The sequence below is a fragment of the Ochotona princeps genome, chromosome 29 (genome assembly GCF_030435755.1).
Source record: "Ochotona princeps isolate mOchPri1 chromosome 29, mOchPri1.hap1, whole genome shotgun sequence".
Lineage (NCBI taxonomy): Eukaryota > Metazoa > Chordata > Mammalia > Lagomorpha > Ochotonidae > Ochotona > Ochotona princeps.
The window spans coordinates 5,679,361-5,695,969 of NC_080860.1; the positions used below are offsets into that span (position 1 = coordinate 5,679,361).

A 16,609-nucleotide genomic window follows, 5' to 3' on the forward strand; every position below is an offset into this window, starting at 1 on the left:
CAACTTTACTATTAAATAATTATAATCAACATAAATACATGTAGCAAACAAAATTTAAATAACCAAGCATTTGTGCTCCTATGTTTCACTCAATACAGTGTGGTTACCATTTACAGTGACATTTTTATGGAGCATTTAAAAAATCACCTTACCTCTGCTCTTGGAACACAAAGTCTAGACAATGGAATGGTCAGTGTGTCTGATGCTTGCGAAGTCTTTCTACAGTCTATGGGTGGGAATCTGACTGTAGCTATACCTTCCTGCTCATTGATAGAAGCCACGATGCCGATGCTGCCTGATATTCCTCTCCCTAAAACCTGCAGGTAGAGACGCATTAGCCCTGCCACCAGCTCTCATGTGTAAAAATCTATCTCACTCAACACAACAGAGTCCATTTACAGCTCCCATGACTGGTGCCATAGTAATTCTTCTAAGGCAGGAACCAAGCCTGGACACGAATTTAAACAACAGGTCCTAAAGCCCAAGGAGATTATAACATGTTATCTTCCCAAACCTTCAATTCTAAAACACGGCTGATGTTAATGACATCATTGGACACAAGTACTGCACAAACATGAATAAATCATGAACAACTGACATACAGCAAGTGTGGATTAGCATTCCTGAGTATCTCAGGTTCCTAATTTAGCTTGAAGAAAGCAGGTTCTCCTTGCCCAACTGGGTGAAGGACACTGCTAAGTTCCTCAGGAGATGATTACCCTGGGGGGAGCACCCACTGGGGAAAACGGTGGTGCTTACCTGAACCTCAGATCCTATCTTGATTGTCTCTTTGAAGCCTCCGAGGGCACACAGTGCGGCAACAGCCTGGCGGGCAATTCTCTGGAGTTTGGCCAGTTTTCTGCCGCTGCTACTGCCGTTTTCCAGAATGCTTTCTGCATATTTCCCCAGCTGCGGGATGTACATCAGTGCCCGAGACAGAACCTAAACGCAAGAAGGAGCCCATGCACCAGGAGTTAACATTCAGTCGGTTTGGAAGTGTCTGTGTCAATGATGGGTCTCACAGACTGTAGATTCTGTAGATGAGAGGAACCAAAACACTACCAGGTCCAGACAACAACATGTTATCCATGTTCGCTTTGTACAATCACACAGAGCTGGAAAGGCACAACCCATGTTTTGAGGTTGTTATTTGAGCCAATAAACCAAGGCTGTGAGATCTCCCAATGTCAGCACCAAATCTCACAAAACACAAAGAAGATACAAAGACTGTCATTCCTTTCCTGAGAGTACTACTCTGTCCTTGCAAATTTCAAGAGCAAAACAGTTAACAGGCACATCTGGCCAATGGGACATCTCCACCAGAACGTCCTTTGCTGGGCATTCCCAGCAGGGGACCAGCTTCCTCCTCTTACTCCCGCAGGGCAGCAACACTGGACCAACCTTCTCTGCCGTTGTAGTCCATATCTGAGCGGCATTCGACTCCGGGGCCATGAGCAAGCTGTGCAGCAGGGCGATGACCTCAGCAGCCATGCTGTTCGCCACGTGCCCGCTGATGAAGGGACGCACAGGGTCAGCCCTGCAAGTGGCAACAGGGACAGTTCATGATGCAGACTTGGCTTCCAGGGTTACCATGAGACAGAGACACTTTCTCCTTATCCAAGAAGAGTGGATTTAGTTCACTGAGAAAATAGAATTGAAGTTATCATTGGGGGAAATTAACTTCTTTCATACCCTCTGTGGTACTGGAAGAATAATGTGAAAGAAAAGATCCCAAACCATGAACATGAGCTCATGGCTCAAGAAAGACACTGGTTTTAGCTACTCCTGGCTTGCAGGCCAACCTCCTGATCTCCCTCAGCTAAAGCCATACTCTCTGACTGCAGTTACTACCCCAGATGGGTAGTCTCAGTTCCTACTCCTTATTTTCAGCTGGTCAAGGTAGAAAAATAAAACCTTCACCACAAACCTGTTACCAAGGAAATCTGAGGAGAGAGAGGAGAGCTTTCAACTCGTGCGCGGGGGTTTACCTTGCTAGTTCAGAGTTCCTCTCTCGGCAAATGGAGGTTTGGGCGGTTTTCTTTTTGTCACCTGTGGACAGTCCACTCACAGTCTCCGGGCTGACAGATTCCACCGGCGGCCCGACACTGACGATGAGGCCTGACTGTGCCCACTTGGTTGCTTTCCGCAGGGCAGCTGTGGCTTCCTCTGTGATCACTTCACAGCAGCCACCCTGGGAGTCAGATGGAAGATGTTTAGGACATGAGCGCCACGCCTCCCAGCACTAAACAACTCAAGGTCTCTTCCTCTCAATGACTAAAACAATCCAGTCTCATTCTTGTAAAATTCAAACAAAATTAGTGAGTTGAATTTCCACAGCTATCACGTGCCGTCACCAAGTTCAAGGTAAGCATTAGTCCTCAGATTCTTTCCATGTTAACTCCAACCTGTAGAATAACGGAGTCCCATCCCCACACAGATATGCAGTTAAACCTTTTTCAGTTTCAGATGCTATACACTTTTTTATATCAGTGTAAACAGAACTACCCTGATGCCAATGACAGTGGGTCCAGGCCAGACCAAAGTCAGGAGACAGGATCCCAATCTGGGTCTCCCATGTGGGTGGCAAGGACCCAGTTTCTTCACCTGCCACTTCCCAGGAAACTGTACCAGAAGTGGAGCCAGGACTTGAACCGGGGCACTCCCATATGGGATGCAGGCATCCCAGTGTCTTAGTAACTATGCCAAACACATTATCCCTCATTTTTTAAAATAATTGTACATCAGTTGATTATAAAAGCGGAATAACAATCCCTAATCATGGGTATATGGATTTAACTTTGTTGGTATTCTAGACAAACTTAAAAAAAAAAATACTGTGTTTTTCTGATACTGAGAACATTTAATTACCCTCACCTTGACATAATGGATATTGCCAATCTAAACTTTCTCTGTGTGATAAGGAAAAAAATCATGTACTACTGTTATTTTTAACCCTGTCCTGTATTCACTGGTGACCTTGTGCCTATTTTTATATTTTTATGAGCTATTTGTCTATCATTCTGGAAAACCTGTTAAATCTTCTCTCCTTCCAACATCAAACTATGTTTAAGCTACAAAACTCTTAAATGAAATGAGAAAAATAGGTCAAAATTAAGCATATTCTGTGACATTTTGATGTTTCTGACAAGCTGATTTTGACCAGTTCTCTTTAAAATGCCCTCAAATAAACTACTGACATCAACTTCTCACCCTATCTCTATGGACACATGAACCAATAAAAAATAATTGTCCAGGGTCAGTGTTGTGTGATAGTAAGCAAAGTCGCTGGCTGTAATGCTCAAATCCCATACAGGCATTGGACTGAATCCCCACTGTTCAGTTGGGTTCAGCTCCCTGTTAATGCACCTGGGAAAACAGCTGAACACAGCCCCGGTGCGTGGGCCCCACACTCACACAGCCGGCCTGGATTAAGCCCCAGTCTGGCCACTGCAGTCATTTGGGGGGTGAACCAGTGGATGGGAGCTCTCTCTGCTTTTCCCTATCTCTGTAATTCTCACTTTCACATAAATTAATTTTTTCAATAAAAATTTCTCCTAAAAATCTAAAGGAGGGCCAATGTTCTTCAATCCTGAGTTTTGTCAGCATCTCTCATCAGAGTTACCTTGGTCATGTCTCGATCCATCTTCACAACTTTCTCCATGTTGGCCCCGGTGCCGAGCCGGAAGGGACGTCCCTCCGAGCTGCTACACATAGGAAAGCAAAGGTGAAAGAGACCTTTAGGCCCTGTGGGAGGTGGGCTGTGTGCCACGCGCCAGCCCTGTCACCATCAGGCCATTCCTTATGTGCTACACCTGGTTTTTAAAACCCAGTGTAAGACTCTCACCTTTTCAAAAAAGAAGTGGTTTATTATTGCTCAGTGATAGCCTTTTTAGGATGCAAGAACAAGAACAGGTGTAACGGTATCTAAGAATGTATGTGAAGCAAAGAGCACCACAAAAAGGATGATCTGAACACAGATGAAGGGAGGGCCGGGCACAAGGGAGGCGCCCAGGGAGGCATCCCCATCCTGCAGCAAGGGAACCTGGGCAGCAGGAGCCTGGTGCCCGGGACAAACACTAAACCTCCCTTCCTAAGACTGCCACCACCCTGCTTCCTGAAGGGGTTCAACAAAAACAGCTTTCACCAAACCTGTCCTGTGACGCTGCGCGATGCACAGGAGTGCTTCCTGTTGGAGATATGTCCAGCTGAGCACTGACCGGCCGTGACCCTGAGCAGGTCACACGACCACGCCCCAATGCTGCTGAATGCTTCACTGGCGCACGAAGGACCCAATTACAACAGGATGATAACATCATTAGATCACTTATTTCAACAGAGGATTCTTCCCCTGAGACACACATCTGATCTAGGCTCTTGTGCTATGCAGCCGGCCTGCCTTCCTGTTGCCTGGATCCCACTAACAGGGCTCAATAGGTTTGCAATGTTTGAGCAATAGTTACATTTTTTTTTTCTCACTTCATGTTGAGTACCACTCCTACTTTAGTGAAGTCAAGCTTTAATAAAGCATCTCTCACTTCTCCTCCATCTAACTGATGACTGAGGGATGATAAGGACGAAAGCCCCAAAGGCATCGCGTGTTCTCCAGCCCACGTCATACTGCAGGCTTGGCCCCCGGTCACAGACATTCTCAACAGGCCTCTAGCTCTCTGCTGGCTTTGCACAGATGACCAAGTTGGGACTCTGCGGTCAGACACCTACACCCACAATTGGGTTCTGCCTGTTTCTTCAAGTGTCATCGCAGGGATGACAGGAATATTGTCTACCTGCTAGCCTTGTGAGGGCTGAGGTGGTGGCTACGACTATCCTTGCAGTCACCTGAGTAACGGCTGGAGGACCTCGTGAGATGACTGATCTTCCCGCTTGTGGATGAATATGGAGAGCTTGCCATCCACTGCTTCACTCTCTTCTCCAGGATCTTTATCTCCTTTTAAAGAGCTCTTGGGACTGGTTTTTGTCAATATGGTGTCAGGTTCAGAAGCAGTTGGAGAAAGAACTGTCTGACATCCTGTAAGTAAAAAGCAAAACTCCTGTGTTGTTTCTGTAGCTCCCTACACATCAAAACTACTGCTTTGCAAATCTCTCTCCCATCTCTTCTCTCTCCTGTCATTTTCATTACAGAACTCACAGCTGCAACCAGGGCCCCAACTGCACAGCAGCACACTGGGCATACCCTGCCGTGCGCAGCTCCTTACCTGGGACCACATAGTCTGCCAGCTTAGCCAAGAGCAAGGAGGCGATCTTGGAGGCTGGGTCACTGGGGTCCTCCTGTTCACTGTTCAAGGAGGGTACGGAGTAGCTCCAGGGAGGGAGCTCCACATTCCCGCAGTCTTCCACACTCATCAGTGGCAGCGCTGCCCGGCACAGCTGCAGAATGATGAGCACGAGCTTTGGGGACGGGCGCTGGTCCAGCAGCAGTGAGAGGAGCTTGGAGACACACGCTGGCTGGCTCAAGATGGCTTTGCCTATGTGACTCCTGGAGGAGGAGGAAGGAAATGTCACGCCCTAAACTTTTTAACAAAGTTATTTAAATTTATTTGGGAGGTATAATTAACAAAGAGAAGGAGGCATTCTATGCACTGGTTACTGCCCCAGATAGCCACAGTGGCCAGGTCAAACCCAAGAGCCAGAAGCTTCATCCAGGTCTCGTAATCACTTGGGTAACCACCTACTACTTTCCCACGTATATGGTATTGCAAGTGATGGCTCAAACCCACTATGCCACAACACTGGCCCTAGAATATCCTCTTTTAAAGATAATGCATTTAGGGCCTGGCACAATAGCGTAGTGGTTAAAGCCCTCACCTTGCAGGCACTGGGATCCCATATGGGTGTCAGTTTTTATCCCGGCAACCCTGCTTCCCATCCAGCTCCCTGCTCGTGGCCTGGAAAAGCAATTGAGGACAGCCCAGGGCCTTGGGACCCTGTACCCGCGTGGGAGACCGGGAAGAAGCTCTTGGCTCCTGGCTTCAGATCGGATCAGCTCCAACCATTGGGGCTGCTTGGGGAGTGAACCATCGGACGGGAGATCTTCCTCTCTGTTTCTCCTCCTCCTCTCTGTATCTCTGACTTTCCATTAAAAATAAATAAAATCTTTCTAAAAGATAATGTATTTAAAAAAAAATGATAATACATGAGGGCTGGTTAACTGTCACTTTCTGGCATCCCATACTGGAGTGCCAGTCCAAGTCCCAGCTGCTTCTCCTCCTATCAAGCTCTCTACCATACTGTTGTGCCTGTGAGAGCAGTGGATGATGGCCAACCAATGCTTAGCAATGACAGCTAGGAACTCCATCCTGGTGTCTCACGCAGCGGGCCATCAGCTGCTCTCTCCTAGGCACTTACCGGAAAGCTGCATGAGAAGCACAGACTAGCTGAGATGCAAACCAGGCACACTGACATTACCAGCAGGCATCCCAAGCGGAGGTTTCTCCTGACTACCACAGCACCTAACATTGTTTAACAGCTCTAACATTGTTTAAATCCATACATATTATATGGTATCATTAAGAATTTTCACATTTTGAAACTAAATACTATGCTTCAATAATTCGGTTTTACTTATTAAATCAAATTTGTAAGTGATTTATTTATTTATGAAAGGCACAGTTAAGAGAGACACAGAAACTAAGACATGGAGATCATCCATCCACTAGGTCACTCCCCAATGGCCACAATGGCCAGGACTAGGCCAGCCCAAAGCCAGAACCCGAAGCTTCATCCAGGTCTTCAAATGGGTGGCAAAGGTCCAAACACCTGGGCCACCCTCTGCTGCCATTCCAGGTACCTTAGCAGGAAGCTGGAGCAGCAGTGGAGAAGCCAAGACTCAAACAGGCACCCATGTGGGATGCCAGTTCTGTGGGTGGCAGCCCAACCCGCTGTACAATGTTGGTAATCCTCAACAACTGTTCTCTTTCACTTTCCTTGAAGCAGAGTATGTCAAAACAGCCCATCTAGCAATTTAGTTGTTTCCAAAGACAATCCAAATAACTCAAGAGGAAATTCAGTTCCACGGTGGGTGCTGTAGCACAGTGGGTAAAGCCACTGCTTGGGATACACGCATCCTATGATGGAATGCTGGTTCGGTCCTGGCCATTCTACTTCCAATCCAGCTTCCTGCAAATGTACACTTCAGGTATTTGAACTTCTGCCACCCACGTGGGAAACCTGAATGGAGTTTCTGTTCTCAGCTTTGGCAATACCTGGAACTAGCTGCTGTGGCCTTCTGGAGAGTCAAAAGTGGGTGGAAGATTTTTCTGTCTCTGTCACTCTGTCATTCAAATAAATAAAACCTTGAAAACCTTAAGTTACAGGAACACCAGCTCCTCCGGCAGCTCCTGGTTCACGCTCCGTACCTGGAGAGGTCATTGAGGAGACTGAGCACATCCTGCAGGGCATCGTTACCGGCAGCCTGGTTGCCGCAGCACTCCGTGGCTCGGGCGAGGTGGTTGGTGAGCAGGCTGGACACCTGGCGGGCCAGGCCAGAGTGCACTGCCTCAGTGGAGCCACCTTCACAGTGAAGACAGGAAAAACACAGGGATACCCCGAGGACGTGTGGTGAGCCTGCAGAAGTCGCCAGGGCTCCCTTGCAGCCTCCCCAAGTTCAAGCCCATCCCTTGCCTAACTCTTACTTGCTCAGTGTTTCATAGAACATCTATTAGTGTCTCCTCCTAAAATAATATTTGCAGTAAAACTAGCATTCAATGCTAACATAAACTTAATTAATCCAAATGAAATGAAGGAATAATATTTTGAATGACAGAAAAAAAAATCATTATGCTATTCATGATGACAATATGTTGATTTTTAAGCTCATATCTTTTTCTTCTTGAACACAGAGGCCTTTCAGGACCTTTCCATGTTCACTGTACCTCCAGAGCGCCCCCTGGAATCTCTTGTGAAAGTCAGAAAGATGGTGATTCCTGGTACTTTGCTTGCTGTTTTGGGGCCCTCTGCACACACAGTGTGGATTCTGCTTTGGATCCTTCAAGAACAACTCACATCCTCTCCACTGGGAACCCTCCCCGACTTCCAGCACAGGGGCTCTCTAGGACACCTGTGGCCCCCTAAGCCTCCCCTGTGGCCCTCCATGACAGCACAGATTGTACTATGGCTGCTCCCTGGTCTGCTTCCCCTGGCAGGTCCTATTTCTTAAACGGTGGAACAACAAACATCTTACTCATTTTCTGCCTGGCATACATAAGTACACCATAGGCATTCAAAGCATTAAAACACAGAAATAATGAATAAAGGGCAAACAAGTTATATTTATAGCCCTGACTATTGTGGAAAAACTTATCTCCTAAGTTTACTTTATAAGTTAGATTGGGCACTAAAAAGTTCTCCCATTTCTCACCTTCTTCTTTTTCCCACTCTACGCAGCGGTTGGCGAGCACCTGGAAGGCAGCCCAGGCCATGGTGGCCACCTTCTGCTTCTTGGTCTGCTTCTCACTGGAGCTCGACTCGGACTGACTGCTCAAGCTACACAGACGGTCCATGAGCTGCACGAGGCCACTGCGCACCAGGCACTTCTCTTCACTCCTGCCAGGTAAGTGCAACAATCAAGTCTCAGGACACTCTCATGTAAGGCTTGTATGAGCAAAAGGGCATAAAACGTACTGCTGCACCTGTCTACAGTTGAGCCTACTGTCTTGTACAATCAGACACAAGAACTTTTGCTTATATCCATGATTTCCCTCAAATAGGGAACTTCAAATTCCAGTCTGTTCATATAGAACAGCAAAGAATGGAATCAAACAGGTTTCCAGAATGAAAAACAAATTACGTGTTTTCTCAAAAGAGATTTTTAAATAATGAGTCCATGAATGCCTAACATTTTAATTATACTGACTTAAGAAATACATGTGCATATGCAATCATTTTTTTTCCAAATATGTCGATATTTTTTCCCAAATATGTTAGCAAGTTTCTAGGGGCCTTCTGTTTTTCATTGACCTTCCCCTTCTTCACAATGTAGCATAATCTTTTTGGCTGCTTCTGGTCATGCAGGAACTCAAAATGAAGGACTTATATAGGAACCTTAGTTGTCAGTCAGGACAGCTTGTGTAGCTGCAAATGGATAATTAAAGTGAAAAGTGCCAGTTTTAAAATTGAAAAATATTTTCACAGACAATGTTGTGGTCTAACTTACACGTGGCAACAGGCACTGCTGTCCTCACCTGGTGTAAGGTATGGTGCATAAGAGGCCAATGCTGTTGGCACAGGCAATCGGATAACGCGCGCACAAAGACACAACAGAGGTCATGGTCTCTCCAAATGCCTCCTGGACGTGCTCGACCATCCCACCACAGGTGAGTTCTTCGATTCTGTGGACCACAAACCCAAGATTAAGCTTCCTAAGCCACTTCCAGGAGGGCGCCCGTGGCTAGGAGAGCAGCAGAGGTCATCCCAAGAACCTAGGCCACCCAGAGGAGCTGAGAGTTGAAAGGATCTTGGAGATTGAGCTCAGTGCTTCCCCGACCACACAGCATTCTCTGCTGCAGGACTCACAGGGAGGCAAACCGCAGGGCGATTGTAAGCACAGGGGAATGGCAGCGAACGCATTGTAAACTTACTTGATAATGAAACCATTTATTTGAGGCACATCTATGATATTCCATACAGCACTGACAGTTAAACACACATTGTATTAAGGAGATAAACAAGGTCCAAATAAATTAGCTGCCAGGTCTATCAAGTTAGCAATTCAAGTGAGCAGAGTATGAGGGCACAGTTAACACGCACTAAGATTTTCCCAATATAAAATACAACATGTGGCTGATCTATAGCAATTAACATTGAGAACAAAAACTGTCAGTGCTTATTCGCGAAGACTTATGATCCAATCATGTTTTTAAAGATCATTTTGTGGCACAGGCATTACAGTGCTGCAGATAAAACCACCACCTGCAAAGCCACCACCACATATGGAGAGTGGTTCATGTCCTAGCAGCTCTATTGTCAATCCAGCACCCTGCTAATAACCTGGGAAAAGCAGCAGATGGCCCATTTAATATTTGGAATTTTTTTTTTTTAAAGATTTATTTTTTATTACAAAGTCAGATATACACAGAGGAGGAGAGACAGAGAGGAAGATCTTCCGTCCGATGATTCACTCCCCAGGTGAGCCGCAACGGGCCGATGCTGCACCGATCCGAAGCCGGGAACCAGGAACCTCTTCCAGGTCTCTCACGCGGGTGCAGGGTCCCAAAGCACTGGGCTGTCCTCAACTGCCTTCCCAGGCCACAAGCAGGGAGCTGGATGGGAAGTGGAGCTGCCGGGATTAGAACCGGCGCCCATATGGGATCCCGGGGCTTTCAAGGCGAGGACTTTAGCCGCTAGGCCACGCCGCCGGGCCCAATATTTGGAATTTTTTGAAGCTAATGACTGAAAACTCTCAGTTCCCTGTCACCCACATGGGAGATTTGGGGGAGGCTCCTGGTGTCAGCCTGGCCCATTGCTGGGTACAGCAGCCATCTGGAGAATGAACCAGAGGATGAAAGTTCTCTATGTCTTCCTCTCTCCGTAATACTGACTTCCAAATGGGTAGGTCTTAAAATTTTTTCTCCTTTGTTAGGTATTTTGTTCCTCAACTTTTATTATTTATTTATGTTGTTTACATTCTACTTGAAAGGCAGGACTCACTGCTGGTTCATATCGCAAAAGCTCACAGCAGCTAGGACGGGGACAAACTGAAGCCGGGGGCCTGGGACTCCCGCCAGGAGTGAATCCATGTGAATCACAGGCACAAGCACAAAACTACTCGGAGGTGCCACCTACTGCCTTCTGGGGTGCACATCAGCAGGGAAGTTCTGGAAGTGGAGGACCCAGTACTTAACCCAGGCACTCTGGTATTGGAAGGTGGAGCCCAATGTCCTAACTGCTGTGCTAAACACTCATCTTCTGATCCTGTTTATAATAACAAAAATAGTTAAACAGAACTACCTTCAGTTTTAAAAACAGGGAATTGGTTTAATAAATGTTAAAATAATTTAAAAAGTTAAGAGAATATCACATATCAAAAGCACTAAATATAGGAGATAGCTATGATTAGAAGAAAGGATTAATTGACCATAATGTAATAAATACTATCCTAGGATGGTAGATTTACAGGTGGATTTTATCTTTAGAATCTTGTGCATTTTTGAAAATTTTTGAAAAAATGCCATTTGTCACTGAGAGACAAAGGAACAACACTACCTGTGTTATAAGACTATTTTGGAAGTAAGCTGTTGTCACACACTCCGTTCTTGGCATAAGGTGGTGGGCGGCCACAGAACCAGCGCAGCCAATGAACCAATGTGCCGGGAAGCCGACAGCACTCTGGATGGTCAAGTCTACCACAGGGAGATCACCATGGGCAGAACACGTCAGACAGGAACAAGACCGTTACTTTCTTACAAGCCACTGAGCTTTTGGAGTCACTGTTTCCAAAGAATATCTTCTGCTTCATTTAGTACCACATTCTCTTCCAACCACTAACCCTCTGTTGGCCAGAATTCCTTAAAGAAATGCCAAGAGGCCCAAGCAGCCTCCAGCAGTTCCAGTACGGGACTTTCTGGCTTTAGGTACAGATGTGTAAGTAAGGAACTATTACATTATGCCCTAATACTAATCTTTGGTAGGGCTTCAGTCCATTCTAGACAAGGCAGCAGAAGACAAAGTGAAACAACTGACCTGGGTCCTCCCTGCAGGACCATTGTCACTGGACCCACAAGGTGAGTGACCCCTCCAACACGCACAGCAGCTGTCAGCAATTCCCGCATGTGCACCAGGGCCTGCTTGCGTGTGTTTCCCCGCCGCCACCTTGTCTGTGCAGCCAACAGAAAGCTGCTGCTGGACACCTGCAACGCACAAGAAGGAAATCCACCTGACTTTGGCGCATGGTCACTGGACCCCCTGTGCTGATAGCGGCCGAGCACCTGGAGTCTGCAAAACCTGACGTACCGCTTGGTCGGGGTTGGTGCCGATGAAAGCAAACAGCTGACCCAGCAGGACACTATAGGTGGGCTTGTCCCTGCTGTCCTCGATAGCTAGGGACTGCAGGAGTGTAAAGGAGCTGCTACGGTGGCTGGTCACATGACGACGCCTGTGGCAAGCCAAATAGAGGGTGCAGAGGTCAGGAAACCAAGGCACGGGCTCTGGGAGTGCCTTCTGACGAAGGCATTCAGGTACCTGCATTCATGCAACCCCACCCTGGCCATCAGCCAATTACCTCTGATTGGCTCTAGTAAATTCCAAATCTTCGTTACCAATCATTTCCAGATCAGAAGGAGCCGACATGCTGCGGAGAAAAACCGGCTGCCGGACAGCATGCGATATCACTTTGGTTTCAGAAGCTGATTTACATGCTGGAAAAAGAGTAGAAAGGTTGATGTTTCTGCTGCCTGCTTCTTCAGGAGTTATGGCAACAGAAGCAGTACTGGAGAACCTCTTGGCTTCTGGGCAGAGTCTGGCCACCACTGCAGTCAGCAGTGCATGCTGGTGACTTTAGGGGCCAATTTTCTACAATCTAGGTGTCAGATTAAAAGTTATTTTAGTTTGCAAATTAAAAATCTCATTAAATCCGTTTTCCAGGCCTGATATGGTAGCCTAGTGGCTAAGGTCCTTGCCTTAAGCGTGCTGGGATCTCATATGGGATCTGGTTTGTATCCTGGCTGCTCCACTTCCCATCCAGCTTCCTACTTGTGGCCTTTGAAAGCAGTAGAGGATGGCCCAAATCCTTGGGATCCTGTACCCATATGGCTCCAGCTGTTGTGGCCACTTCTTGGGGAGTGAACCAATAGACAGATTTCTCTCTCTGTCTCTCCTCCTCTCTGTAAATCTGACTTTCCAATAAAAATAAGTAAATCTTAAGAACATAACTATTTTCCAAAGGAAGGCTGAAAAATTCATTTAATTTCACTATAAGATTCACAATATGTCTACTGCATAACTATTGGATCTAACTATATATATGTAACTATGTAAAGAGATTTCATCGTAATGCAGTAACATATATATGTATATATGAAAGCTGTCAAGATCATAAATGTAAAACAGAGGGCACTGGATTATAAAAATATATGTCATGGGGTAGAATCAAGATGGTGAATCATTAAATCATAGCAATGAGGACACATTTAAATACACAGAGAAACAGCCAGAGGGCACCTGGAGACTGGTACAGAGAGGGCACCTTCCAGAAAATAGGAGAGGACAGACCAACAGCAGAGGGGCACCTGTAGTCTGATGGACACAGGAAAGCAGTGGAAACAACAGTGTAGTGAGGCAGTGACCCAATATGCGAGTGGCATTCAGTAAGTAGCGATCTGAACTCCACCGCGGTCGGAATTCCACCAGCAACCAGGTGGGAAGGGAAGTTCACCGGGAACTCAGAAGTTGAATCCAGAAAAAGAACTGCTTCATTTCTTCAAAATACATGTTTTTCCTCATTAAATTATTTAATGACTCAGATAATAAAGTAGCATCATTTTCTTCAAGAAGGTTCTTGATTTCCTTTTTCATTTCTTCAGCAACACATTAGTCATTTAGTAGCATGTTATTTAACTTCATGGTGTTGTTAAGTTCTTATTTTTTCTTCCTATAGTTGATTTTGTTTTGTGGCTTTTCATTTAAGGGAATGTATAGTAACAGTGTAATGGAGGCCATCATATCCAAGTGGCATGTTATTTAACTTCATTGCATTGTAAATTTCTGTTTTTCTTCCTGTTGTTGGTTTTGTTCTGTGGCTTTTCACTTGGGGGGATTTATAGTGACTGTGTAGTGGAGACTGACTATGTCCAGATGTGAGGATACGGTGCAGTATGCATTTCTACTTCTGGATTGAGGATGGACTCTCAGTGAAACTGTTGCATGTGTTTTGACAATGCAGTGCTGGACTCTGCCATTGTCCATGCCCACAATGATGAACTTATACCTGTCTATGAGGAACTATGCTGTTGTAATGATATGGGAGAACTTGGGGGGAAGCGGAGGTTAGGGGAGGGGATTGGGGAAATCCCAGGGCCTATGGAACTGTATCATAAAATGACAATAATATGATAATAATAATAAAAAAGAAACTCTCCAATAAAAACATTAAAAATGTCATAGTGTAAAAAAAAGATAGTTAAAAAAAACTCTCTTTATATATATCTACATCTATATCTAGATGTAGATCTAGATCTAACCCTAACTTGATATAGATACAGATATACATATAGATGTACATACAGATATAGAAGTCATGGTGTTCTTGGATGTTCTCAAGAAAACCTTCGTCAGACAGGCAACAGGGGACCACAGGTGTGCAACTAACTCTACAACACAGGCATCTCATAAAAAGTAATCCCTTGAGGGAAAGAAAGGCAAGCTTCTCAATGCTGCGATGCTCCTACTTTGCCTTGCGAAGCACCCAGGTGCATGGTCTCATTTAGAGCAGCAGTACCTGGCGTCTCCGCAGGAGTCCCCGAGATGCTCCTGGTGAGGCCCGACTGGGCTGCGATGGTGACATGCAGCAGCAGCTCGGCACGGTTCATCAGACTCTTCACCAAGGTCTTTGTCTTAGCCAGTGGGTGCAACGGCTTCTGAATGAGAGAATTCACTTCTTGCAGGAACTTCTCCCTGTAAAGAAAGACTGCTGTTCATTCAGTTGTCCTCCTGCTTACCAAAAACAACGGGAAATTTATTTCAAGGGCTAGGAGAAGGTAGAGGCAACCGAGCAGAAGTAATCCAGCCAATACTGCTTACCACTCCCTCGCTCCACCCGCAAGGAGCTATGCTAACTTCAAGAATCAAAACTTCCGATTCACCAAATGAGCACCACATTAAAAATAAATGTTAACTCCTAAGAAACTAGACCTTCATGATTTGCTTTGAGCATCAAGGAGATAAATCAGCCTGAACAGTAATTACGTCACTGACCTCAGTGATAGAACCATGTTTTCAAGATCATTTCCATCAAAGGAGACTTCCTTCATTGAACACAAAAGTTCTAATTCTTTCATTTTGTTCTAAAGAAGAAAAACGAAAAGATGGCATTCAGGTTCTCTCAAAAGCAAGTTATACTGCACACACTTTTAAAGGAACAGAAAATTCAGAGACAACTCATCACCTTTGATCCATATTTTCGTGCTTAACGCACATTTGTAGTTTCTTTAACATTAAAAAAAAAATCTATTTGAGGAAAATAAGACACAAACATAGAGACAGAGAGCTTCCAAATACCCAGAAGAGCTGATGCTTGGCCAGGCAGAAAACAGGGAGCTAGGAGCTCACTGCAAGCACCCTGACACAGAATGGGGGTGTCCCAAGTGGCACCTTAACCACCAGGCCAAACACTTGCATCCGTAATTTCTTACATCATATTTAAATGATAATAAATGACACTGGCTATTTTTGGGGTATTTCATCTAGATTTAGAATTCTGCCTGGTTTTCATTTTCTAGGGCTTGAAAACAAAATTTAATGCTGATGACAATTTCTTTAGGTTTTCCACAAAACTATTAGTTAACTAAAAATAGAACTTAGTGATTGCTTATCTGTATAGTGACAGGCTGATTCGATCAATTTTCATCTACCCTCTTTTAAAGTGACATTTATTTGAGCTAACACACGCGCACACAGAGCATCTCTCTTTGCTCTATAAAGGACTACAGCCTAGTGATAAGCCACACACTTCATACTCACCTCATTAAAATGGTAATCGTAGAAGAAAGGCATGTTATTCTCCAATTTCCCCTGTGTGGCATCATCGACCTCACTTTGCCATTTCTGTTCCAATTCCGCCACACTCTGAACACAAAAAAGAAATCAATGTATAAAAAGATGCAAAACGAAAACAAGTATAATCTCTTGAATTCAGAATTTTGGCTCCCAGATTGATTTTTCAAAAATTTGGGTTCTGGTTTAAATTTCTTGAAATTTCCAGGAAAGAAATTATAGCTATTAGATAAACAGCTATCTTATAGCTGAACAGAGAGATAAATACAAACGTCTTGCTTTCACCTACCTGCAATTGTCTCTCCATGGCATTAAGTTTCTTAAAAGTCTCTCCCATAATTTTACATAGCAGATCATATTCCTCAGCATGTTCTTCTTGATACTGGAAGTTTATTAGGGACTGCAGTGCATCAACCAAGTTCAGGTGCTTAATAACGCATGATACCACCATCTCCTCCATCACATCAGGCTGAATCACTTCTCTGTGGTTACAATGGAAACCGGTCAGGATATGCCAGGCCCCCAGTTTGCCAACACTGTATCTTACAGGTTGGAGAATGTGGGCTTTGACTTACATACAGTAAGTGCTTACCACACTTGCTTTGGTACCAATAACATAAGTGGCATGAAAATGATGATGGCATTTTGGTAGTCTTACATTAGAAAATAATTTAGTATATTAACTGACAAAACTAAATTAGTTGATAAAATTGGAAATCAAAATTGAAGAAATTTCATTTTCTAACATTTTTCTGTTTTGAGCTAGTCATATTAAAACCGGAATAGGTCTAAGGCTTAAAACAGATCTTCAGGACCCCTTATCAACAATGCAATCCTCGGCAGTACTACGGGCTTCTGTTGCTTGGTGTACATGGACACTGGGTACAAA

The 16,609-nt window shown here is 45.0% G+C and overlaps 1 protein-coding gene across 7 annotated transcripts in view; it reads right to left on the bottom strand.

Annotated features, from left to right (window-relative positions):
- Positions 1-16,609, bottom strand: part of HECTD4 (HECT domain E3 ubiquitin protein ligase 4) — a 137,300-nt gene that overhangs the window by 41,256 nt on the left and 79,435 nt on the right. For 6 of the 7 annotated variants that reach the window (XM_004595287.3, XM_058656827.1, XM_058656828.1 and 3 more), the window contains 17 exons: positions 16,010-16,202; positions 15,688-15,792; positions 14,923-15,011; positions 14,447-14,622; positions 12,233-12,368; positions 11,965-12,106; positions 11,695-11,861; positions 9,198-9,344; positions 8,375-8,559; positions 7,374-7,527; positions 5,214-5,494; positions 4,837-5,026; positions 3,623-3,704; positions 1,989-2,191; positions 1,402-1,537; positions 760-942; positions 153-317 (listed from right to left, as the gene is read on the bottom strand). In XM_004595287.3, coding sequence (XP_004595344.2) covers positions 153-317; positions 760-942; positions 1,402-1,537; positions 1,989-2,191; positions 3,623-3,704; positions 4,837-5,026; positions 5,214-5,494; positions 7,374-7,527; positions 8,375-8,559; positions 9,198-9,344; positions 11,695-11,861; positions 11,965-12,106; positions 12,233-12,368; positions 14,447-14,622; positions 14,923-15,011; positions 15,688-15,792; positions 16,010-16,202 — 2,734 coding nt within the window. The remainder of the gene's footprint in view (positions 1-152; positions 318-759; positions 943-1,401; positions 1,538-1,988; positions 2,192-3,622; positions 3,705-4,836; positions 5,027-5,213; positions 5,495-7,373; positions 7,528-8,374; positions 8,560-9,197; positions 9,345-11,694; positions 11,862-11,964; positions 12,107-12,232; positions 12,369-14,446; positions 14,623-14,922; positions 15,012-15,687; positions 15,793-16,009; positions 16,203-16,609) is intronic. The other variant, XM_058656826.1, reaches the window with a different exon arrangement.